A 25,192-nucleotide genomic window follows, 5' to 3' on the forward strand; every position below is an offset into this window, starting at 1 on the left:
TCAAGCTTAGGCAGTCTGAGGACAGTCTCCTAGAGGACCACCAGTTCGTTCTGTAGGCGTTGGTTTTCAGATAGACGTTTTGATTCCTCCTGAGTGTAATGTGTCCTGAGTCCACATGGAAGAGTGATTTTTGGAGTGGATTCATGGATTCTTTAGTTATACTGAAGAACCTTGACTGTAAGCTTTTTTTTTTTTAAATTTGTTTATTTTGGTTTTGGATTTTGTTTGTTTGTTTTGTTTTGTTTTTCAAGACAGGGTTTCTCTGCGTAACAGGTCTGGTTGTCTTGAAACTTGCTCTGTAGACCAGGCTGACCTGAAACTCACAGAGATCTGCCCCCTGAATGCTGAGATTAGAGGTATGTGCCACCACCACCTGACTGTAAATTTTTTATGATCAGTCTTCCGGAGAAGCCCTTCCTTCCTTCCTTCCTTCCTTCCTTCCTTCCTTCCTTCCTTCCTTCCTTCCTTCCTTCCTTCCTTCCTTCCTTCCTTATCTCCCTCCCTTTCCCTCCCTCCCTCCTTTCCTCTCTCTCTCTTTTTGCCTTCCTTCTTTCTTGCTCGCATTTTTACATCTGTAGAAAGTTGTACTGAAGGCAGCCCGTGGAGACGGTTACTCTATATCAGGCTTTCTGCGCGACACACACACACACACACACACACACACACACACACACACACCTACCTTAGGCCAGTTGTTGAACTCCCTTGAACCTCAGGGGCTCCATCCATCATGTAAAGACAAAGGTAGCTGTGAAAATGAAGAAATGAAGAGACCAAATGCATATCGATATCCCATGCCAAAGGTTAGGTTTTATTGTGTTGTGGGGCATTAACCCATTTTGTCTCTGTAAGAAATATTAAATATGAGTCTTTTTATTAAGCAACTATGAAACTTGTTTTAGGACAAGAAATTCAGATCTTTTATCTCCCTCACCCAGTAAGACTTTTTTTTTTGTTTTCCATGACAGGGTTTCTTCATGTAGCCCCGATTGTTCTGGAACTCATTTTGTAGACCAGGCTGATCTTGACCTCACAGAGATCCTCCTGTCTCTGCCTTCCAAGTGCAGGGATTAAAGACATGTGCCATCACCACTCAGTTCCCATAACTTTTATGCAAATGTTTTAGTAACCCCTACCCAATAAAACCTTCGTTTACACAAAGACCCTCTCCACATTCTCGGATTAAAATCTTTGACCCACTGGCACCTTCATTTGTCTTTGCTCCAATTCTTTTAAAACTATGCAATCTTGGGAGTCTGAAGTCAGACCTCAGTCAATGGGAACAAGATGCAGTTACCACTTGAGTCAAAGTAAGCACAGCTATACTTCCTGTCTGTGTGTTCATTCTTTCTAGTTCACCCTCCTAAACAAGAGTAAAGTTTTGCCTTGTTGAGACACTGCAATTGGAGTGATGGTCTCTGTCTTTGGAACCTCAAACTTATTTCTAACAGTAGAATTAGCAAAGTTATATCAGAATTCCTTCTCTCGTGGTTCTGAATACAGTCGCCATCTTTAGCATTCCCCCATCGACTGACTTGAAGTACAGTCGCCATCTTTAGCATTCCCCCATCGACTGACTTGAAGTACAGTCGCCATCTTTAGCATTCCTCCATCGACTGACTTGAAGTACAGTCGCCATCTTTAGCATTCCCCCATCGACTGACTTGAAGTACAGTCGCCATCTTTAGCATTCCCCCATCGACTGACTTGAAGTACAGTCGCCATCTTTAGCATTCCTCCATTGACTGACTTGAAGTACAGTCGCCATCTTTAGCATTCCCCCATCGACTGACTTGAAGAGTGTGTTTCCCAGTGTTCCATTCTAGTGTTTGTATGACAAGCATCTTTTTCACATTTTGGAATTATACTTTGGTAGACCACGACTCTACCACTTTTCTCAATAGGTTGCCATTGGCAAAGTTCTTTCCGCCATAAATGCTAGTTAAGTTATTGGAAACGCACATAGAATTTACATTTTTATAATGTCTGCAAGGGACGAGCAAACCATCTAGTCTTCCTAGTTAGGTGGAGCTGGACCCTGAGGCCGTGAGGTTGGAGAGAAATCCCTTGTCAGGATCTGTACCTTCTAGGAAAAGGAATAAGAGGCAAGGCAAACCTAGCACAGAGTCATTTTCATTGTGTCCTTTCTGGTTATGAGCAGCAAGATAATGAAGGAAAGTAATTTTGAAAGCTTTATGTCAGTTTTAATAGTCCCTCAAGCACTGAAAAAGATAATAGTCAATGGATAGTGCCCATAAGGATTTTTTTCTCCTTCTCCCCTGACAGCCATTGGCAGGGATCATTTTGTATTTGTAACTGCTGTCACTGAAGCGTGGAGAAAAGGCCCTGGCAGGCCAGAAGATGAGGACAACTTCCTTGTAAGGATCTCTATTGTCATCATTGTGGCAATAATAGTTATCACCGTTTTGTGGAGCTTAAGGCTATAGGATTTGGGTTTCATCAAATCACACTAGCATAAAACCATGCTTTGTAATCCTGCAAGAGCATTTTATAAAGAGAACTATCCAACAGGATGAAAATAATTACCAATGCAGGTCACTTGACTAATACAGTTATTTATGGGATGCTAACAGCTCTTCAGAGGCTTTCGGATACACTGCCAGTCTGATGCACCCTCTCCTCCTTTCCCCTCTCCTCCCTTCCCCCAAGGACCAGGCTTAGAGTTGGACAGGAATGTAAATTAACTGCAGATGAGCTTTCAGAAGTCCTTTGGTAGTTTCTCTTCATTATCCACAACGCAAGGGAAAAGAATGGAGTCAGGTCTTCTAAGTTATCTCCTTTATACCCTTATGAACGAGCTCTACATAGGGTTAAATTTCAGCATTCCTAGCGTTACTTTCCCACGGACAGAAGTAGGAATGCCAAATCCTTCCTGCACGGGCTAGTGTTACGTCAGCTTGACACAAATTAGAGTCATCAGAGAGGAACGAGCCTCAGTTGAGGAAATGCCTTCAGAAGACCCAGCTGTAAGGCATTTATTTTCTCAATTTGTGATCAATAGGGAAGGACCCAGCCCATGGTGGGTGGTGCTGTCCCTGGGCTGGCGGTCATGGGTTGTCTAAAAAAGCAGGCTGAGCAAGTCATGGGGAACGAATCAGTAAGCAACCACCCCTCCATAGCGTCTGCCTCTAGAATCCTACGGTTTGAGTTACTGTCCTGACTTCCTTCAGTGATAACCAACAATATGGAACTGTAAGCCAAATAAATCCTTTCTCCCTCACAACTTGCCTTTTGGTTATGGTGGTTTGTCGTAGCAATAGAAACCCTAACTGAGTCTCTTCCAAAGTTCGATGGTGTGCATGAAGCAAGACTGGAGATGCTTGTGTGAATGTCATCAAAGACAGACAGTAGGAGACAAAGAAAACGGGTGAAAAGGGGTACGAAAAACACAATCAAAAAGGAACAAAACTAGCGACAGAACGTACGGAAGAGAGGAAAATAAAGAAAGCAGCAGGGAAAAGTACTGCAAAAGTGACTGCCCATATAGATGCCCACAGTCTGAGTGAGCACGGAGCGGTGGGACTACAACCCCCAGAAGTCTTTGCGGCGCCGCTGGTCAGGACGTCAATCTCCTGGGTAACGCGTATAAACAATATGGCTGCCAACGAGAAAGGTCCCTCGAGAGGGAGAGCGCCCTCTCTCCAGCAGGGCTTGGGCGCCCCTCGCGCTGTAATCCAGGCAATACTGTCGCTTGCAGCAAAGCGTCGTCGGCCACCATGGCCTCCTTTTCCCATGGGACAGAGATCAAAAGGGAATTTCAAAAGCGCCTCCTCCTACCTCCTCCAACAGCTCATCCACCGCTCTCATCTAGGGGTGCCGGACCATCACTGCGAAGAGGAATCCTCCTCGGAAGAGTCAGAGGAGTCCGAAATGCTGAATTTGGAGGTGTGCCTTCTCCCACTCCCATCTGCATCCTCACCCCAGCCCCGGGCTTCCTCCAGCTGCCAAACCTGGCTGCCTCAGTTGCAGTTCGCTTCTGCACTTATGCTCTGGGCTCACCCCACTCATTCTGGCCAGGCACCCACTTCCCAGATGGCGAGGGCCTTTCTTTGCTGCTCATTTCTGTTCTGTTTCTGGTGTTCTTTACCTCCTCTCTGGGGTGGGGCGGGGTGGGGGCACAGGGATTTGAGAGGATAGAAACCCTCTAAATATCTGCTTTCTTTTCGTGGTTTCTTATATGTCAGAATACCCACTGCCTTTATGAAAAATTATCTGTGTTTAATTTGTATGGAGGTTATGGGTTTAATGCTTTCAAAATTACCCCTTGATAAAGTTGCTACCTTAGTATCAAGAGGCAAGAACTGGTTTTTGATATCCCCAGTGTGTCTCTCCAAACTAAAGTACTTCTGTACTCTTCCCAGTTGTGGGCTCATCTTCCACCTTCCTCCAGGGTGAAAAATTGCCTTTTTGAAATAATCTAAATGCTCCGCCAAAGTCCAAATAACTTAAAAGTTTTACATATTGCATCTCCTAGGGTATAAGCCTACTAAAGCACTCGCCACACTTCCTGGTCAAGAAGGAAACCATAGCATGATCAGAGAGACAGCTCACCCTCACTCGTGAGAATATTTGGGTTATGGGAGTGTTCTCGACATTCCCAACTCTTAGCTAGTTTTCTACATACTTTTTTTTTCTACTCACCTAATCCCATTTCCAACACTTGACTGTATTCCCACACACTTCGCTGCCCTTTCTTACCCTCGTCTCCTTTTTCACTGTGTTCCATTTCTTCCTTCTATTGGCTTCTAATAATTGCTCTTTTTCAAAATCATAAATTGATTTGTTCCTCTCTGACACACAGACTTTTCTCTTTGTTTTAGCTACTCAGCATCAATATTTTTCTTAATTTCAATTCTTACCTTGGACCCCTTCTTTTCCTTCGACATAGAAATCAATCACTTCAGCTTCTTGACCTCTCTGGCATCTCCTAGTCTCCTTTCTCCCCGATGTCAAACATTTTTCTCCTCAGTATTCCTTGAACAAGCTCCTTTCCTGGTTTGTCTTATTTTCTTATTCTTCCTCCACTAACCTTCTGTTACTCCGATTCCACTCTTCCTTGGACTTTTATCTGTAATGCCCTTTTGTTCACTTTGAATATTTGATTGATTTTTCCCCCACCCTCATCCCTCATTTTGTCTTTCTTTTTACACTTCTCTCTTTGTGGTCTAGTTACATCCTGATTTTGTTTGAAGTTGGCCTTAGAAGGGTACCAGAAGTGGTGCGCCTACCTACACTCCCATCACTGGAGGTAGAGATAGGAAGGTAGTTCTGAGTTAGAGGTCATCCTGGTCTACACCCTGCCTTAAAAATAATAATAAAAGAATAAAAACTAAGCAAACATTATTTATTTTATTCTTCCTTTGTTGATTAATTTTGCTGCCTTCAACTTGTGACTACCACAAATGCAGCAGTGTTTTTGCTCCTTTGAAATGTTTGTATGGTTTCCACCACCTTCTACCCCAGAGGAATTCACAAATGAACCACCAGCATACTTTATGATTCTAATTAGCAAAAGCTCCTTGGCTCTGGGTTCATTAGTGCATCGTTAATCTGTCTTCAGCACGTCATTAACAAGCCATAGAAGGGGCCATTCAACTGGTTCGTCCTTGCTGGTTTGGAGAATACGTTGAGAAGAAAAGTTTATTATGTATTCCAGTTACAATCTAGGTATTGACACTGACTTTGACTTTTCATGGTATGCCTTAGGCTTTAAAATGTGGAATGAAAAGTTATAAACTGAACTGAAGAGTTATGAAGAAGTGTGCATTCATATTGAGTGGTTGATTTCCCACATCTTATGGGTAAAAATGTGGTAGTCACAACCAACAATGCAGCTAGCTTCAAACTCCAGAAGCCCTAATGAATTTAAGAGAAGCAGTTGAGACCAGCTGCTTGGAGCAAGCATTCACTGTCTTTGGGATGAAAGGTTTATTTATGGTCGAGACCTGGGTTAACTTTTGTTAGTAGCAAGATTTTGAATAAGTTACTTAGCTTATCTAGAACTCAAATACAGGTTTGATAGTCATCGCTTTCTCATAAGATGACTAAATGATATATTATGTAAGTAAAATGCTTAGCATAAGGCCCATGAGATAGCTTTGCAGGTAAGGATACTTGCTGCCAAGCCTGATGACCTGAGTTCAATCGATTCCCTTGACCCTGTGGGTGGAAGAAGAGACTTGGCTCCTCAAATTCTCCTATAACCTCCAGACATGTGCCATGATATGTGTGCATGTACGCAAGCACACATACAAATAAAAACTTAATAAAACTTTAAATACTTGACGCAGTATAGTCCTGACACTCTAATAGTAGCTCACATGTTTTAACTGTTACCTGTCACGGGTATTGCAATGCGGATGTGTGGGTTCATACGGGTCAGTGAAATGAAGACTCCGAGACACTTTGAGAATGAACTGAGCCTTTGCAGCCACAGGGACTTCCAGTCTCTGTGGACTGGAGCCCTTTCCCTTAGCTCTATGTTTACACTTTAGCCTGCAGATTTTTCATATGCTCAAAACAATCTGAATGCAGCTTCCAAAAATACGCTGCCAAGTGCAAACACCTGATTCATGAGGTACCACGATTTTCTGGGTTTTCCCTAACCAAGTTTTGGATCGGCTTTGTATCCATGGGAAACTCTCAGACAAGATTTGCATAGGGCATTTTTGATCTTAGCCATTTTGACTTGTGTAAGATGGTATCTCAGAGTTGTTTTGATTTGCACACCCTGATGGCTATGGATGTTGAACATTTCCTTAGGTATCTTTTGGCCATTTGAGATTCTTCTATTGAGAAGTCTCTGTTTAGATCTGTACCCCCTTTTTTAATTGGATTATTTAGAATTTTGATTTCTAATTTCTTGAGTTCTTTATATATTTTGGAGCTCAGTCCTCTGTCTGATGTGGAGTTGGTGAAGATCTTTTCCCATTCAGTAGGCTGCCTTTTTGTCTTATTGACTGTGTCCTTTGCTTTACACACGCTTCTCGGTTTAAGGAGGTCCCATTTACTGTTGCTCACAGTGTCTGTGTTGCTGGTGTTATATTTAGGAAATAGTCTCCTGTGCCCATGCATTTAAGGCTACTTCCCACTTTCTCTTCTATCAGGTTCATTGTGGCTGGATTTATTTATATTGAGGTCTTTAATCCATTTGGACTTGAGTTTTGTGCATGGGGATAGATATGGGTCTATTTGCATTCTTCTACATGTTGATATCTAGTTATGATATCTAGTTATCCAGCACCATTTGTTGAAGATGTGTTCTTTTTTCCATTGTATAATTTTAGCTTCTTTGTCAAAAGTCAGGTGTTCATAGGTGTATGGATTAATATCCAGGTCTTCAATTTGATTCCATTGGTCAACCATTCTGTTTTTATGCCAATATCAAGCTGTTTTAATTACTGTAGCTCTATAATAGAGCTTGATGTCAGGGATAGTGATGCTTCTGAAAGTTCCTTTATTGTGCAGGATTGTTTTGGCTATCCTATGTTTTTTGTTTTTCCCTATGAAGTTGATTATTGTTCTTTTAAGGTCTGTGAACAATTGTGTTGCGGTTTTGATGGGGAGTGCATTGAATCTATAGATTAATTTTGTTAGGATTGCAACATCAATGATAACTTATGCTGGAGAGGATGTGGAGTAAGGGGAACACTCCTCCATTGCTGGTAGGAATGCAAACTTGTACAACCACTCTGGAAATCAGTATGGTGGTTTCTCAGAAAATTGGGAATCAACCTACCTCAGGACCCAGCAATACCACTCTTGGGCATATACCCAAAGGATACTTAATCATACTACAAGGACATTTGTTCAACTATGTTCATAGCAGCATTATTTTTAATAGCCAGAATCTGGAAACAATTCTAGGTGTCCCTCAACCGAAGAATGGATAAAGATAAAGTAGTAGACCATGGAGTACTACTCAGTGGTCAAAAACAATGACATCTTGAAATTTACATGCAAATGGAGGAACTAGAAAAAAGCCATTCTGAGTGAGGTAACCCAGACCCAGAAAACTGCTCATGGTATGTACTCACTCATAAGTGGATGCTAGCTGTAAAGCAAAGGATAATGAGCCTATAGTCCATGACCCTGGAGTAGCTAAGTAACAAGGAGAACCCTAAGAGAAATGTACACGGATCTCCCTGGGAAGGGGAAATAGATAAGATCTCCTGAGAAAATCAGGAGCATGGGTGTGTGTGGGGGGGAAGGGAGGGTGGAAGGGGAGGAGAAGGGGAGAAAAGGAGGGGGAGAACTTGAGGGAAAGGGATAGTCAAGATGGGGGAAGGACAGGGACAGAGAGCTAGGAAGAGATGCTTTGATTGAGGGAGCCCTTATGGGGCTAGCAAGAAACATGGAGAAACTCACAGAAATCCACAGGGATGACCCCAGCTAAGACCCTAAACAATAGAGGAGAGGGTGCCTGAACTGGCCTTGCCCTGTAGTCAGATTGGTGAATATCTTAGATGTCACCATAGAACCTTCATCCAGCAACTGATGGAAACAGAGGCAAAGATTCACAGCAGAGCACTGGGCTGATCTTTCAAAGTTCAGTGGAAGAGTGGGAGGAATGAGAATATAAGCAAAGAGGTCAAGACCATGATGGGGACACCCACTGAAACAGCTTACCTGAGCTAATGGGAGTTCACCAACTCTGGCTGGACAGGGAAGGAACCAGCATAGGATCAAACTAGACCCTCTGAATGTGGGTGACAGTTGTATGGCTAGGGCAGACTGCGGGGCCACTGGTGGTGGCACAGAATTTATCCCTACTTCTTGTACTGGCTTTTTGGGAACCCATTCTCTTTGGATGGTTACCTTGCTCAGCCTAGATATAGTAGGAAAAGCCTTGGTCCTTCCTCAAAGCAATGTGCCTTTTCCTCTCTGAGAAGTGGATGGGGGTGGGGTGGGGTGGAAACTAGAGGGAATGGGAGGAAAAGATGGAGTGGGAACTGGGATTTATATGTAAAATGAAAAAAATAGTTTGGTTTTTTTTTTAAAAAAATAAAATTTAAAGCAATCTCAAGAAGGAAAGAAAAAAAGATTCACATAAAGCAACAAAAAGAATCTGTAACACAAAGGACTGATTAGGGATGGATGCTAACTTGGAGCTAGGCCACTTATGGCCCAGTGAGGGTTTATGGCTGGCGGGGGGTTGCTTGCTATTCCTCTGATGCCAGGCCAGCAGGACATTCTGACACACCTACCTAGAGCTCATTAAGTGATTTTCGCCTTATTGAACAAATATTTATGGAATGATTGCTTAATAGAAAGCACACTTTGACCATGTCTTGGCCCAAAATTTGACACACCCTTCACCAGTCACTCAAGGTGTGTGATAACCCTATTCATCAGGATAGTTAGATACTTCAAATTTAGTAAGAGACTACTTTAAAGTCTTCAATATAATATCTGGTAGCTAGAGTAGACTCTCAGAAGTTACAGATGTAATAAGTGATAGCAGGTATTAAGATAGAAGATAAAAATCTGATTGAAGACATATGGTCCCTGCTCTCAGCATGACATAAGAGTAAGGCACAGTAATTAGCACCTAAAGTGCCACATCCAGAGATCGGTACAGCCGCACTCAGGGGTTACAGGCAAGAGCAGAAAAGTACCTAAGGTAGGGGGTAGGCTGTAGAGGCCTCTGTGCCCAGCATGGACACGCACTTGATAAGCGGTTCTCTGGTGACCACGTAAATTTAGATGAGAGGATGGTTCTCATCTATCAATATCTACAGGGGAGCAGGAAGAGTCTGGACTAAGGTAGTGCCGGGGATTACAAAGTAGGCTAAAGAGGGGCTTACTGTGTGGAGCCTTGCCTTAGGGATCTGAGAAATTGCTGGCACTTGTGCCCACCCTGATGTCCACAGCTATGGTGACAAACAGGTCTCCCTGCTGGAATAAGTACGGAAGTGGAGTGGGGTGAGGTCAGGTGACCTGTGGAGCTCCGGGTGGGAAGTTCAGAAGGAAGGCAGCATTCCCTCTGCTCCACTACCTCCTAGGTTTTACATAGGACACCAGTACTTTGCGTGTAGGCGTGAATGTCTTCCCCGTTGTGAGCAGTGTGACCGCTATGGGACACTGGCCTTAGTACTTTTATTGAAACATTTAATGTGTTCCAGGCACCGTGCCAAGAGCTTTCTGTATCATTTTTTCTTTCTCTTTAAAACATTAAAAGAAGGGATAGGAGAGAAACGATGATCTTTCCAATCTTCTAGCTTTCATAGCTGGGCCTATGAAATAAAGTGACAGCGGACAGGTTAACATAGAACAGGACATGGGCATATTGGTTTTAATATTACATGCATCTGAATATCATAGGAGAAGATCTTGGCTGGGTGGTAGTGGTGCATGCCTTTAATCTCAGCACTTAGGAGGGAAAGTATGGAAAATCTCTAAGTTTGACGCTTAGCCTGGTCTACAGAGCGAGTTCCAGGATAGCCAAAGCTTCACAGAGAAACCCTGTCTGGAAAAACAAACAAACAAACCCCAAAAATCTTGTTATTACAGATTTTTCTGTAGTGTCTTCATCTGTTGCAAACGAGTTTCCTTGGTGAAGGGGGAAGACTTACGTATCTGTGGTTGGAGAAGGACAGGTGTTTATAGATTGTTGATAGGGGTTTTGCTGGGTTAGTACATTGCTGGTTGTAGATTCTCTGCCAACAGTCCCAATTTCACTAGCCCTGAGTACTTAGTTAGATACTCCAGTACCAAATAAAAAAGGGTTGGGCTACTGGGATGGCTCAGTGGTTAAGAGCACTGACTACTCTAATAGAGGACCCAGGTTTGATTTCTAACACCCACATTGTGGCTCATAACCCCTATCTGTAACTCTAGTTCCAGGGAATCTAAAGCCCTTTCTGACTTGCATGGGCACCAGGTAGGTGTATGGTACACGGCATACATGCAGACAAAACACCCATGCAGATAAAAATAAGTAAATAAATAAGTAGACAGATAAACAGATGCTAGATTAGATACATAGACAGATAGACAGACAGACAGACAGATAGACAGACAAACAGATAAATGATTACAGGGTCTGGACTCATCAGTTAGAGCGCTTGTCCTTGCAGAGGACCCTGGTTTGGTTCCCAGCACTCAGTTGGTAGCGCACAACTATCCACAACTTGAGTTACATGGCTTCCAACACCCTCTTCTGTCCTCCTTGGGAATGGGATGCGTGTGGTGCACATACATATGTACAGGCAAAACACTCATACACATAAGATAAATAAATGCCAAAAAAATCTATTACAGTGATTTATTCATGTGTGTGCCACACATGTGGAGGTCAGAGGGTAACTCGTTGGAATGGGCTCTCTTCTTCTATGTGGCTCTTGATGATGAAACCCAGGTCCTCGGGACTGGAGGCAAGTGCTCCACCTACAGAGTCATCAGCTGACCTGGGAAATTTTTTATCTGGGATTTGGGCGCTTCCACACCATGTTAACAGGGGAAGGGTAGAGGGAATATAGGTCACTTAAGGGGGGAAGCAAATGCTTTTGTGGCAAGATTCACAGACTCTTAGAATAGATGGGAGCCATGAGGGGCTGTGACAAAGCTTGCCTCACTGTGGTGTCAGCCTGTCTTTGCTCCTGTGCTAAGGGTCAATCTCCTCCAGTTGCTGAAACTCCCGGGGAGGGGATTTCTAACAATCGAGTTCCTTTTGAAGGATCTGCCTCTCTGTAGATAAAAGCAGTTCGGAGAAAGCCTCCCCTTGCATTTACTGTTTTTTTCCAAGTGCCTTCAACTCAAAAACAATCAATATCCCCAAAGCAGCCTACTTTGGAGGAACGGTGTGTCTAGAACGCCTCTAAAGAAAAACATGCTCTCTGTTTATAGGTAGAGAAGTGAGGCTCAGAGAAAGCTTTACCTCCCCCAAGTCACGTGGCAGAGGTGGGGTTCAAACTGAGTCCAGCTGATTCTGAAGGACATGTACTATCCTCATGTAGGCAATAGTCCCTGTGGAGAAAGACCCTTAGAGCAACATGAGTCTATATACTTAGGTTCTCGGGACCAACAACCCAAACAGCATTCTTGGCTCCTGGGTTGGTAAGGAACTAAAGAGCATATGTTTTCCCATCACAATAATATACTCATTGTGGGTAAGTACCGTACAGTGGCTACCATGATTACTGTTTTCTGCCATCGTGCTGATATCAGTGTCCTTGCTGGCCATTATAGAGTTCAAGGCAGTGGACATGCAGCATAGACTAGTGTGTCATCTCTTCTGTCTGCCACCACAGGGGAAATGCCATGCCCTTCCGTTGGTTATAGACCAAAGGGCGAGCCTCCTCCTGGAAGTGACAGGCACCCACTATATCTTCTTGTAAATTGGATGGATCTGACAAATATACCTTCTGGAAAGTGAGCCGAGGACTTGGTTTGTTCAGCAAGAATACCAGATTTTGAGGCATTATTGCCTTCATTTGATGCATCCTTTGAGGTGCAGGCAAGTAGCCCAGGACAGAATCGCCTTAGGGGCAGACAGATTGGGTTTTTATTCCAGCTCTGTCATAGGCTGCTATGTCATTTTGAGCAATGTAATCTCTTAGTTACTTCCTCTGTAAAATGGAGATGAGAATTGCTTACTCCGGGGCTGTCAGGAGCTCTTACACAGGACCACGGAATCTGATGTTCCTCTGGCCACAGTGTTGTCTCAGCATCAAGCACCACATGGAAGTGACCACCCGAAAAGTCCGTGGCAGCAAGACATGACTTTGATGGGTATTTACTTAACCATGTGGCATTTGTAATGTCTTCCATGCAGTCAGATTTTCCCTGGAAGCGGGGTAGGACAAAGTAGATGGTTGCCTTTCTAATGTATATTCTTTGTCCACCGTTTGCTTTCTGCAGGCGGAGTTTGATGGGATCCTGAGAGAGGAGGCTGTGGCCGAAGCACTCAATGAGTTGGGGTGGTCAGGTCCTGGGACGGAGCAGGTCTACCTCAACCTGAATTTATCAGTGAGTATGACAGGGTCATTGTAGGGTGGCAACACGGAGAGATCGCATTCGCTTTCTTTGGTACTCACAGCTTTTGTCGTGGCAGCAAACCTCAGGGCCTTGTGTTCGATGGAGATGCATGTGTAAATGTTAGGCTTCAGGGAACTGCGGCCATCCCAGTATCAGCTCCCCAGATGTCTTTGTTTCCATTTTCTTCACACTCGCTTTCATCCTAAGTAGTCTATATTATAATAATCAATGCTTTCTTCAGGAGGTTGAGTTTGGATTTGTAAAACCAATCAAAAACTCTGTAAGAATTTTCCCTCTGATCGGCCAAAGCAGAGCTAAACTTCGTGTCTGAATCCCAGGGAACCCACTATTCTGATAATCGATGTTCCTCTCATATTGAGAAATGAGTAGCTTTGAGCTGTCTTTTATTTTCCTAAAGATGCCTGCCGTCAAAGCAAAAGAATCCATTGTTATTCTTCAGTCTTCAAGATTTCAGTCCTAGTCCCAGAGCAGCACAGGATTGGGCTCATCTTTGACGGCGTGGGGGTGCAAGAGCTGGCCACCCACAGTTCAGCTTCCCTGCTGTTCATAGTCCTAGAAAAATAATTTAACTCTTTTTGCCTCCATTTAAAAAAACAAAGACACGGAGGGGCTGGGGAGCTGGCTCAGTGGGTACAGTGTAATGCAAAGGCTGGGGCTTGGATCCCAGGCATGCTGGCATGGCAGCCTTGTCTAGATGGACCGGTGAGCGCCAGGTTCATTGAGAGAGGCGGCTTCAGTATAGCAGGTGAGAGGCAATTGAAGAAGACTCCGCCATAGGCTCATGTGCACACATATGTGCACCGGTTGCACACATGTGTACCCACACCTGTACAGATATACTCTCTATACATACTTTTATTTTCAAAGCACATTGAAATTTTGCTACAGCTTTCTGATCTGGCTCACTCCTGACTGGGCCAATGCATTGCAAAAGTATTCTGCCGTGGGTTTGAACTATCCAGTGACTACGGAGGTGTTTTCCTCTGTGCTGGCTTCAGAGCATGTCCTTCGGGGTCAGTATACCAAGCCCAGCCTTTCCCCTCTCTGGCAGTGGCTAGCCTTCTGTAGAGGGCTCAGGCACTGAGCTGTGACAGGAGTACCCTGTCCACACAGCACTGTGTAAGACACTGAGATAGTGTGATTCTAGCAGCCAGTACAGTCGCGTCAGGGCCCCATTGTAACCAATAGTCTACTTATGTATGTAGCTCCATGCCTTAAATTGATCTGCCAAAAAAGCAATCCTTTAAATCTTATTTCAGCCAGAGGGATGGAGCTTAACTTATTTTGCCCCTGACCTCCTTACTGTTGAGATATTACGTACTGAATTACTTGGCCTCAATAAACTGTCTCACTGAATACACTTACTGGTTCAGTGATTTTTCCCCCCTCATATCTTACTTAGGCTACACATAATATTATTATTATATAATTATATGTTACATATAATTATATGTAATGTGTAATATATAATATGCATTACGCAATAGTATTATATAATATTAACATTGTTATTAACATTGTTATATAATTATGTATAATATATAATATCATTATATATATAATAATTATATAATGATTATTATTATTTGACTTCCTCTAATTATTTGTATACATATCTCCTCCCCTGCCCAAGTCCTAAATTCTTAAAGGCACACTAGAACTCAGCCCCTCCCTGTCTCCTCACTAGGCACAAAGATGCACACATTAGGCACTCAGTACTGATTTGTCTCTTGCAGCAGCCTCCCTTAAACAGCCATCACTCTCTGACGTGAGAACTTGCTGTCAAATGGCTCTTTTTTAAATTAGTCACCGTTGGCTTTGTTGACCGCCCGAGACAGAATGACATATGCCGCCAGCAGAAGTCTTCATCCCGTGGGATCAGATTCCCTCCCAACTCTACCAGAACTTCCCGTGACTACTGTTTGCTGGCATGAACTTTGGACGGAGCCTCAGCTGAGCTGGAGACTGCAACTCCCAAGCTGCTCTGCGGCTTCAGGCTTGGCCACACCCCTCTCCGTGTTTCCCCTGTCTGCTCTGCTTCTGTTGGGTCTGCTGGGTTCGCTGTGAAAGAGCTTGTGTGGTTAACAGTCTCCTGGTGACCTGTGGCATATTCCTAAAACGTCACTTAAATGCTCAGCACTGGCTTCTCTATGGCGAGATGAAAACGTGATCTTTACTGCTGTACTTTATTTCATTCCAGACTATTCTAAAGGCTCCCGTGAACACTGCTGTCCTTTACCTTTTCATGTGGTGTGTCCTTGCTGCTAACGCTAATTTCTTAGGCTAATAACTTCTTTCTTCTTCTATTGGAGACAGGGTTTGACTGTGCAGCCCTGGCCAGCCTCAGACTCACAGAGATTCATTTGCCTCTACCTTGATTTAAAGCATGTGCTACCACGCCCAACTGACTAGAATTTCTTCGGAAGGAATACTTTTTTTTTTTTTTTTTGTGGGGTTTTGGGATCTCATTAGTAGCAGGCCTTAGAGTTTATTCTCTCGCTTCTATACTTCGAAAGAAACTCTGGCTTTCTTTCCGTCCGCGTTGTTTCCAGCTGTAGCGGGAAGGCTCCCACGAACGCGGTAAAAGCCATATTAAAGCCTCCCCCTTTCCTTCTTCTCAGCACTGCGATTTAATCGACATCAGCATTCTGTGTAACTATGTTCACCTACAGAAGTTGAATCTTTCAGCGAACAAAATCGAAGGTACGTGATTGACAGTCAAGAGGACTGAGCACTGAAGTAGTGCGGAAACTTACCATCTACAGGATTTAATGTGGTTTAATAATACTGAGCTTGATAAAAGTGATTTGTGGATCAATTTACATATTGACTTATTGCTTTCTTTGGAGAAAGAGAGTGATAGAACGAGAGAGCAGGAGGGTGTGTGTGTGTGTGTGTGTGTGTGTGTGTGTGTGAGAGAGAGAGAGAGAGAGAGAGAGAGAGAGAGAGAGAGAGAGAGCAATGATCCACAAACAGACAGGTAGGCCTTCAGTGGGGGTGTACCCAGGGAGCCTCACAGGCGTTCTTATCCCTGCAGTACCCGCAGAATGTTTGATGACACCCCTTTCTTCAGCTAGTTATTTAGCTCGGATGAATTAGCTACCCGGCCTCTCATGGACATTTTATTTGGCTTTTACACTTCCGTTTCATCCTGGCTAGCTCCTTCTGTTATCGGGTAAGCCCTGAGGCCTCAGGGTGTCAGCCCTGGCCCCTCTCTGTCTGTTTAGCTGACTCTTTGGACCACATCTGACTGTGTTTGCCATTACACCTTCCTTCCTCACACTTAATGAACATAGTTCTGAAATTGTCATATTTTCTTTAAAGCCTGGTTTTGGATTTTCAGATCTCATTTGATTTTAACACTATATATCTTTTCCTTTAGACTTCTAGAGACACAGGCAAGTACTTATTTCTGATCTTTCTCCACTGAGTGTCTTTCTGCTTGCTGTTTTCAGCTGCCTTAGAGAAGACCTCATTGCTGCTGTTAATGGTCTCTCAATTTCATTTTCCAATTCCTCTCATCTGACTCTAATAATTAAAGTCCAGCCCTTGAGTGCAGACAAGCGTTAGATCCTACTCCAAATGCCACTGTTGGAGAGACTGTTACATTGTTTTCCAAACCCATTTTAGAAGATAGCAAACACGAACAGAGAAAATTCTGGAATGAATATTGAGCAGCAATAGCTGGGGTCCAGTCTTGTTCTCTCTGCATCCCCGCCCTGTCCCTCTTCCTCCAAGTTACTTAAAGCAAGGCTCAGATGTGTGTGACCCAACCGCCAGGAAGGCGTTTAGCTGTTACTGGCAGGACTGCTCTGCCTACCCCACCCCTACAAGGCTGATTGTGCTCTGCCCACCCCAACCCTACAAGGCTGATTGTACTCTGCCCACCCCACCCCTACAAGACTGATTGTGTTCTGCCCACCCCACCCCTATAAGGCTGATTGTGCTCTGCTAACCCCACCCCTACGAGGCTGATTGTGCTCTGCCAACCCCACATCTACAAGGCTGATAGTGCTTTGCCACCCCACCCCTACGAGGCTGATTGTACTCTGCCCACCCCACTTCTACAAGGCTGATTGTACTCTGCCTGCCCCACCCCTCCTGCAAGGCTGATTGTACTCTGCCCACCCCACCCCTATAAGGCTGATTGTGCTCTGTCCACCCCACCCCTGCAAGACTGATGTGCTCTGTCCACCCCACCCCTGCAAGGCTGATTGTGCTCTGCCCACCCCATACCTACAAGGCTGATTGTGCTCTGCCCACCCCACCCCTACAAGGCTGATTATGCTCTGCCCACCCCACCCATACAAGACTGATTGTACTCTGCCTGCCCCACCCCTCCTGCAAGGCTGATTGTACTCTGCCCACCCCACCCCTGCAAGGCTGATTGTACTCTGCCCACCCCACTCCTACAAGGCTGATTGTACTCTGCCTGCCCCACCCCTCCTGCAAGGCTGATTGTACTCTGCCCACCCCACCCCTATAAGGCTGATTGTGCTCTGTCCACCCCACCCCTGCAAGGCTGATTGTGCTCTGTCCATCCCACCCCTGCAAGGCTGATTGTGCTCTGCCCACCCCATACCTACAAGGCTGATTGTGCTCTGCCCACCCCACCCCTACAAGGCTGATTATGCTCTGCCCACCCCACCCATACAAGGCTGATTGTACTCTGCCTGCCCCACCCCTCCTGCAAGGCTGATTGTGCTCTGCCCACCCCACCCCTGCAAGGCTGATTGTGCTCTGTCCACCCCACCCCTGCAAGGCTGATTGTGCTCTGTCCACCCCACCCCTGCAAGGCTGATTGCGCTCTGTCCACCCCACCCCTGCAAGGCTGATTGTGCTCTGTCCACCCCACCCCTGCAAGGCTGATTGTGCTCTCCCCACCCCACCCCTACAAGGCTCATTGTGCTCTGCCCACCTCACCCCAACAAGACTGATTGTACTCTTCTCACTCCACACCTACAAGATTGATTGTGCTCTGCCCACCCCACTTCCTACAAGGTTGATTATGCTCTGCCCACCTCACCCCTACAAGGCTGATTGTGCTCTGCCCACCCCACCCCTACAAGGCTGATTGTGCTCTGCTCACCCCAGTCTCAGACTTATTTTTCACTCTTACTGAATAAGAAATTGCCACCTTATGGAAGTCTCTGATGATGTTCAATGCCAATAGCAAGAAGAGACCTAGCTTCATAGCCTGCCGCTCTAGGCACTATCTATGCAGACCACGCCTCCTTGATTCTTTATGACCCTCTTTATTGTGTGTATTGGTATGGCAGTATGTTTTTCTTTGGGGGATGTCAGCTTTACAGGGGTTCTGAGGTAGACCACATTTCAGTTTCAACAGAATCACTTGTGTGTAATGGGGGCTGTTAGTGCATAGATGGTTGAATCCCACCCTCAAGAGTTTCTGACTTGGTAGAATTGGGGTAAGGGTTGATTTGCGGTAAGCAAGGGTAAGGCTGATGCTGCTGGTCCAGAACCATTAGTATAGCCATAAGGTGCTCCTGCCATCTGGTGGACGAAGAGGTTACTGCACCCAGGAGTGACTGCATGGAGGTTAGCACTGTCACAGGGATTTTTAAAGCCCCCAGCTATGTACAGAGTATGAGGTCTTGTTACCATTTCATTGTCTCGGTCTAAAATATTAGCTGATGTTTCTCCTTTAAAACAAATACCTATGCGATTGGCATTAAAGATGGACCCCAGCAGAAGTTCAGGGGCTCAGTGGAGATGAATAGAATTGAGAGCCCTTCTAACAGACGTGCAGCTGAGTGCAGAATGGACAGACACAGGCTCATAGGTATGGACCGCTAAGCATCTGGCGCCCCATAGGTTCCATCCCACGGCAGCCTGCCTTGACTGGCCCATTGATTTCTACTGGAATGGCAATATTCTAACATGTCCCCTCTTTCAGAGATGTTCACGGCTAGCCAATTGTTTAATCCAGAGCACTGAAGTAGATGTTGGTGGGAATTATCTGGCTTCGGAGAGCCTTGCTCTGGCATATCAATTACTTTTCTGTTTCTGCGATAAAACTCTAAGGACAAGGCAATCTAGAAGAAGGAGTTTATTATGGTTATGGTTCCGGAGGATTAGAGCCCATAATGGTGACAGCAGGTAACAGGCATGGTGATCGCAACAGGAAGCTGAGAGGAGAGAGCGCACATCTCGAACCTCAGACAGGAATCAGAGGGAACTGGGAATGATGTATGGCTTTTAAAACCTCAAAGCCTGCCCCCAGTGGCATACTTCCTACAAGCCATATCTCCTAAGCTCACCCAAACACTGCCACCAGCAAGCATCCAAATGCCCAAGATGACAGCTTCTCATCCAAACTATCACCAAATGCAAGATGGCACAGCCATCTCACACTCTCTGTCAGCCTGGCCCAAGACACAGCTGTGTGCCACCTCCTCCCACTCTGTATTTGTCTGCGCCGCTTGGCATGGTCTCGCTTTGCCTGTGGTTGGCATGGCTGTCCTGGTTCTCTGTGTCCCCCAGAAGGAGAGAGAGAAGGGGCGCTACCACCAAACCCTTTACAAGTGCTGAAAGGAGCCACCTACAGCAAGAAGGCTAGAGAACCCGCGCTGTGTGGATTCTTTCATTCCGGTGCCTAGTGTGCATCTCCTGTAGAGAGAGGGAGACAATGGCAAACTCTGAGCCACAATCACAGTTTGCATGGGATTCCCTGTGTGGTCTCCACTAGCACGGTGTTTTACTTAGCACCAAGTCTGGGGATATCTGCTTAGGATAAAATGCAGAATTCAGATGCAATTTTGGGCAGATCCAGAGTCAAAGCACAGTAACAAGAAAGGGGTCTAAATCACCTCAAATAATTAATGGGATTTAGGATTAAGTCCAACTAAAACAAAATTGAATTAGCAACAGAGTTCCCTAATTGTGTTATTTTCAGTCTTTTGAAAAGGCCTAATTCAGTTATTTAGGAGCTAATTACCAAGAGGAGCATCTAACGCTTTAGTTTCACATCCTTTTCTGTAAGGCTGGTGCTGTTTGAAGCCCTTGGGGTAGCAGATTGTGGGGAAATGAGTGGGGGCCTCAGCCATGGGTTACGCAGACATCCTGAAATAGAGGAGATGGAAGAAGTGGGCAGGGCCTGGGGAAGAAGGAGAAGTTATTGCCTTATAGAGAGTCTTACACATTTTTTTTTAAAAAAATGGTTGTAACATGAGGGCCTGCTTGTTGGGATTTCTGTCCTGCCTGGTTCTGCAGCTGTTTAACCACAAAGAAAATTACACAGAGGTCTCCATAATTTATAAACTGATTGACCCATTAACTCAGGCTTCTTACTAGCTCCTATAACTTATATTAACCCATTATTCTTATCTATGTTAGCCACATGGCTCAGTACCTTTTTTGGCAGAGCAGGTCACATTTTCCTTCTCCAGTGTCTGGGCAGGACTACAGAAAGAGCTTCCTTTTTCCCAGAATGCGCCTGTTCTCCTTGCCCCGCCTCTACTTCCTGTCTGGTTGTCTTGCCTATACTTCCTGCCTGGCTACTGACTGACCAATTAGCATTTATTTAAAACATAATTGACAGAATACAGAATTGTCCCACACCAAATGACTTCAGCCTGGAGAGTCCGACCTCCACAGTCTTTGGCAGCATCCAGCAAGGCCTGGATAGCTTATAATGTGTTGGATACTGTTAGGACATTAGAACAAAGTGTGTTTTGTGGTTCATCTACCCCTCATCTCCCCCACCCTCTTCCTATACCCTGATCTCCTCGCCAGGTGTGGTAGCACCTTTAATCCCAGCACTTGGGAGACAGAAGCTGGTGAATCTAAGTTTTGGACCAGCCTGACCTACATAGTGAATTCTAGGCCAATCAGGACTGAACAGTGCGATCGTGTCTGGAAAAAAAAGTGTATGTTCTGATATAACATGCTTAATGACTTTTTTCTAGTATCTTGTTGATTCACCTTTTCTGCTCCCAGATTTGTCTTGTGTGAGCTGCATGCCATATCTTCTGGAACTAAATGCTTCTCAGAACAGGCTGACTACCTTCTTCAATTTCAAGCCACCCAAAAATCTCAAGGTATACTTATCAATACTCTAATAACCTATGGTAAGGGCTTGCCACTTAAACAAGCAAGAGAGAGCAAATGGAGAGGAGTCAGGGGGATAGCTTCCGGTGTGAGTCAGGGGGATAGCTTCCGGTGTGAGTCAGGGGGATAGCTCCCAGTGTGAGTCAGGGGGATAGCTTCCAGTGTGAGTCAGGGGGATAGCTTCCAGTGTGAGTCAGGGGGATAGCTTCCAGTGTGAGTCAGGGGGATAGCTTCCAGTGTGAGTCAGGGGGATAGCTTCCAGTGTGAGTCAGGGGGATAGCTTCCAGTGTGAGTCAGGGGGATAGCTTCCAGTGTGAGTCAGGGGGATAGCTTCCAGTGTGAGTCAGGGGGATAGCTTCCGGTGTGAGTCAGGGGGATAGCTCCCAGTGTGAGTCAGGGGGATAGCTTCCAGTGTGAGTCAGGGGGATAGCTTCCAGTGCGGGTGTCTGAACTGAAATACAGATAAGTGTGTCACCGAGATGCTCTGTCAGCATATGGTCCGTGAGAGATCTTTGCTGAAGCCTCACATTCAAGGAACCAGCTTCCTCTGTCTTCTTGGTCACATTTACGTCATTTTCGCAGTTAAGAAGAAGATTTTAATTGATTATTATTTCTTTGGGTTGGGGCGGTAGGTCTTTCCGTGCAACCCAGGCTGGCCTCAAATTCCTGCCCCTCCTGCTTTTGCCTCCCGAGTGCTGCAGGTCCAGACATGTGCCACCACACGCAGCCCCTTTGCCCTTGTAGTAATGGCTCTTGTGTCTCTTTTGTTATAGCAGCGTAATTCTAGCTGAAGAGTGGTAAAGTGTTTCCTGGGTGCAAACTTTGTCCTCTTCCTTATCTAACCTTTGCTTTCAAAGAAACTAGTACTTTTACTATTAATTACCTGGCTCTGCCCAGATGTTAACTGTGGCTGAGCGGTGCAGGCTCTCCCCGTGCTGGTGTCTGGAAGCTTTTGTCCCTCTTAGTGTCCACCAGCAGCACGGCACAGGGAGCCTGGGCTGCATAGTGAATGAGACCGTGGAGGGGAAGGAAGGAGTAGAAAGGGAAAATCCATCCTTGTGGGCTGCAAAGACATCTCTTTATAGTATCCCAGGGAGAAAAGGCGGAGAGAGATGCCTGGTTTGGCTACAGAGCCCCTACAGCCATCAGTGCTAAGTCTACATCCGGAAGCCTGTCTTCTGTTTTTGCTCTTAAACACTAGCAAGCCTGAAAGAAAGCAACGTGTAATGTATGTTCTCCTTTTGTCACCAGAAGGTGGATTTCTCCTCCAACCAGATTATGGAAATGTGCGACCTGTCGGCATACCACACTCTGACTCAACTCCTTTTGGACAGTATCCTTTGGATGCCGGAAGGGGAGGCTGGGGGACTTGCTCCATTGAAGAGGGTGTTACAGTCTACACGGAGTGGTATCAGATAAGTGATTGCCCCGAAGTCTGTGGCTCGTGTAACTGAATAAGAACCAGTAGTCATAAAACACGGAAGGAGATTTGCTTACCAAGGACCTGTTCTGCAGGCCAAAGCTTGCCATGGCCTTCTGACCCCAGCAAGCAGAGAAGGGCAGTCCTTGACATGAATGTTAAGCTTGTTCTTGATTATAGACCTAGGGAAGTTCTGTTAAATGTGCATGTATCTTCAAATTTACTTAAACTTTTGCCTTATTTTATACAAATTCAGAGTCCGAAAAATCTAGATTTGTCATGAGGGAAATTGGTAGTTACTGAGGAGTTCATATTTCCGCATCCTAGTGTGTTATTTATTTATTTTGTTGGGGGAATCAAACCTGGGATCTCACACATGCTTGATAAGTGCTCTACCCTAGACCCTATACCTCCAGCTAAAATGTATTTATCTAAAAACAAAAGAAAAGCCCAGTTTTTGCTTGCCTTCAGGAACATTCATGTATGCATTGCATGAACCATGCTCCCATGCAAGCAGAATGCCGACTTCCACTTGTGGAGCCTAAGCCTAAAGGTTAACTGAAGATCTCTGTGTCTAATGAGCTTAAATCTCTCCTTTACACCAGAGACTGGTGTTCTCTGGGTAATAAGCCAGCAGGGCCTTCTGTTGCTCAGCAAGCATCTTTCTCCCCCCTTGAGAATTTGGGGAGCAGAACGGCGCATGGGTTGACTGCCCCTGAGTGTCTCATTCCAGGGATGAGGCAGGGCCCTGTTTGTCGTAAGTCTGAGGTTGCAGAGGTGGTGATCCGGGAGGCGGACTTTGTAGAGAAAGTCTCTACTCCCGAGCAATGCTCACACTTGTCTCCACTCCCTTTCAAACTCATCGATGAAAATAAGCAGCAAATGAGCTGTTAGGTGGTGCTCATGAGTAGTCCAACAGAGGCATCAGGCATCAGATAATGATTTCAATGAAATGTTTCCATGGCAGATCAGAGGCACCTTCCTATAGAACCTTGGTTTTATGCTTGACCATTGTGTGTAATGATTGTTCAGACAGAGAGAGAGAGAGAGAGAGAGAACTCAGAAGCCACCTGGCTTGGAAATCCACTTGCCTCTGACCATGTGGCAGAATGCTGCCCAGAGGGACCAGCATAGCATAGCCTGGAACTTGTAGAAATCTAGTTCCTTGGGTTCTGCCCAAGGCCTATTTGAACCAAGTATCTGGACAATTGAAGTGTAGGTTAAAGCTAAGAAACTGGCTTTATCCTAAAGCCCTGCCTGTCAGAGGAATTCGGCACTCAGAGGTCCTGCCTGTGCTTCAGGGTACCTGGAGAACAGAACTGGATATGGAGAACTTCTGCTCTGGAAAGATACTTCAGTGTGCAGCCCGGAATTGCCAACGAAAACAACTCTCACGTATTGTAGACTCAAAATACAGGATTCCGTTTAAAACATTGCTATCACGAGGGTTTTACATTTTTTTTGTTTGCTTGTTTTTTGAGACAGGGTTTCTCTGCTTTGGAGCCTGTCCTGGAACTCCCTCTGTAGACCAGGCTGGCCTCGAACTCACAGAGATCCACCTGCCTCAGCCTCCTGACTGCTGGGATTAAAGGCGTGCGCCACCACAGCCCAGCTTGTTTTAAATTTTTTTAAAAATAAATTTAGCTTTCCATGTACAAAAGTAAAATATTAGAACTTTGTGACTGTCAAATAATGTAGTGATAAAGAATTAGCTTTTCTTTTTAAAATGTTAGATGTAGCAGTTGAGTCTTATCACTGACAAATAGAGAGTAATTATATCAGAACATATGGAAATCCAGAGTGTGGGCATATAGAGTATATTATAGCATCTTTACCTGTATTTGAAAAAATGCAGAGCCAAATAACCAAAACAAACTACTCTTCTTGAGTTATTAATGAAACAAAATTGCAAGTAGTTTAATATCAGAAACCTTACAATTATAATTAACACTAACAGATTCAGGAAAATAAATCCCCCCCCCCCCAAAAAAAGAAACAAAACAAACAAAACCAAAAAAAACCCTCAAGTGATATGTAAAATTAAATGAAATCTAGTACTCTTTAATTTTTATCACATTTTATAATTTTGTATGCATGCATGTTTGTGGGTGCACACTGCATGTGTCCACATCAAGGTCAGAGGACAACTTTTGGGAGTTAGTTCTCTTTCCACAATGTCGATCTCAGGGAAACAACTCAGGCCATCAAACCTGGTGCTGGGTGCCTTTAGGCATCTTCTCAGCTCCCAAATCTAGTACCCTTTCATAGTGCAACACAGGAAACTAAAGTGTTTTCTCTGAGTATGTTCTCTACACAAGTATTTTAAGCACTCGAATCTAAAAATATCAGCTGCTGGGGAGCACGTGGTGAGGATCTCTTTGGAACTTGTCTGCGCTTACGACATTGGCTCAACCACTTTGAGAAGACAAGCCTTAAGTTCTCTTATAAAGGTGAGCCTCTACACTCACTATGACCTGGCACTTCCGACTCCTACAGGAAGTCACACGTGCCAGGAGGCTTGCAGAGGGATGCTTATTGTGGTGTTGGCTGTAATGACAAAGAAATGGAAACACACATCAGTAGGAGATGTAAATAAATTACGCTATTGTCTGGTCGTAGCAAATGATATAGGAGCGAAGATGTTGAGATACCAACGGGTTGCGGCAGAGCTGAATACTTAAG

The 25,192-nt window shown here is 44.9% G+C and overlaps 1 protein-coding gene across 3 annotated transcripts in view; it reads left to right on the top strand.

Moving 5' to 3' along the window:
• The first annotated feature begins 3,610 nt into the window (after positions 1–3,610).
• The window catches only part of Lrguk (leucine rich repeats and guanylate kinase domain containing), a 114,088-nt gene continuing 92,506 nt past the window's right edge, over positions 3,611–25,192 (top strand). For all 3 annotated transcript variants that reach the window (XM_085683880.2, XM_085683878.2, XM_085683879.2), the window contains exons 1-5: positions 3,611–3,906; positions 12,883–12,990; positions 15,642–15,723; positions 20,980–21,080; positions 22,342–22,423. In XM_085683880.2, the coding sequence (XP_085540006.1) occupies positions 3,616–3,906; positions 12,883–12,990; positions 15,642–15,723; positions 20,980–21,080; positions 22,342–22,423 (664 nt within the window). In that variant the 5' untranslated portion in view covers positions 3,611–3,615. The remainder of the gene's footprint in view (positions 3,907–12,882; positions 12,991–15,641; positions 15,724–20,979; positions 21,081–22,341; positions 22,424–25,192) is intronic.

This window comes from Myodes glareolus, chromosome 25 (genome assembly GCF_982192425.1).
Source record: "Myodes glareolus chromosome 25, mMyoGla1.1, whole genome shotgun sequence".
NCBI classification, from domain to species: Eukaryota; Metazoa; Chordata; class Mammalia; order Rodentia; family Cricetidae; genus Myodes; species Myodes glareolus.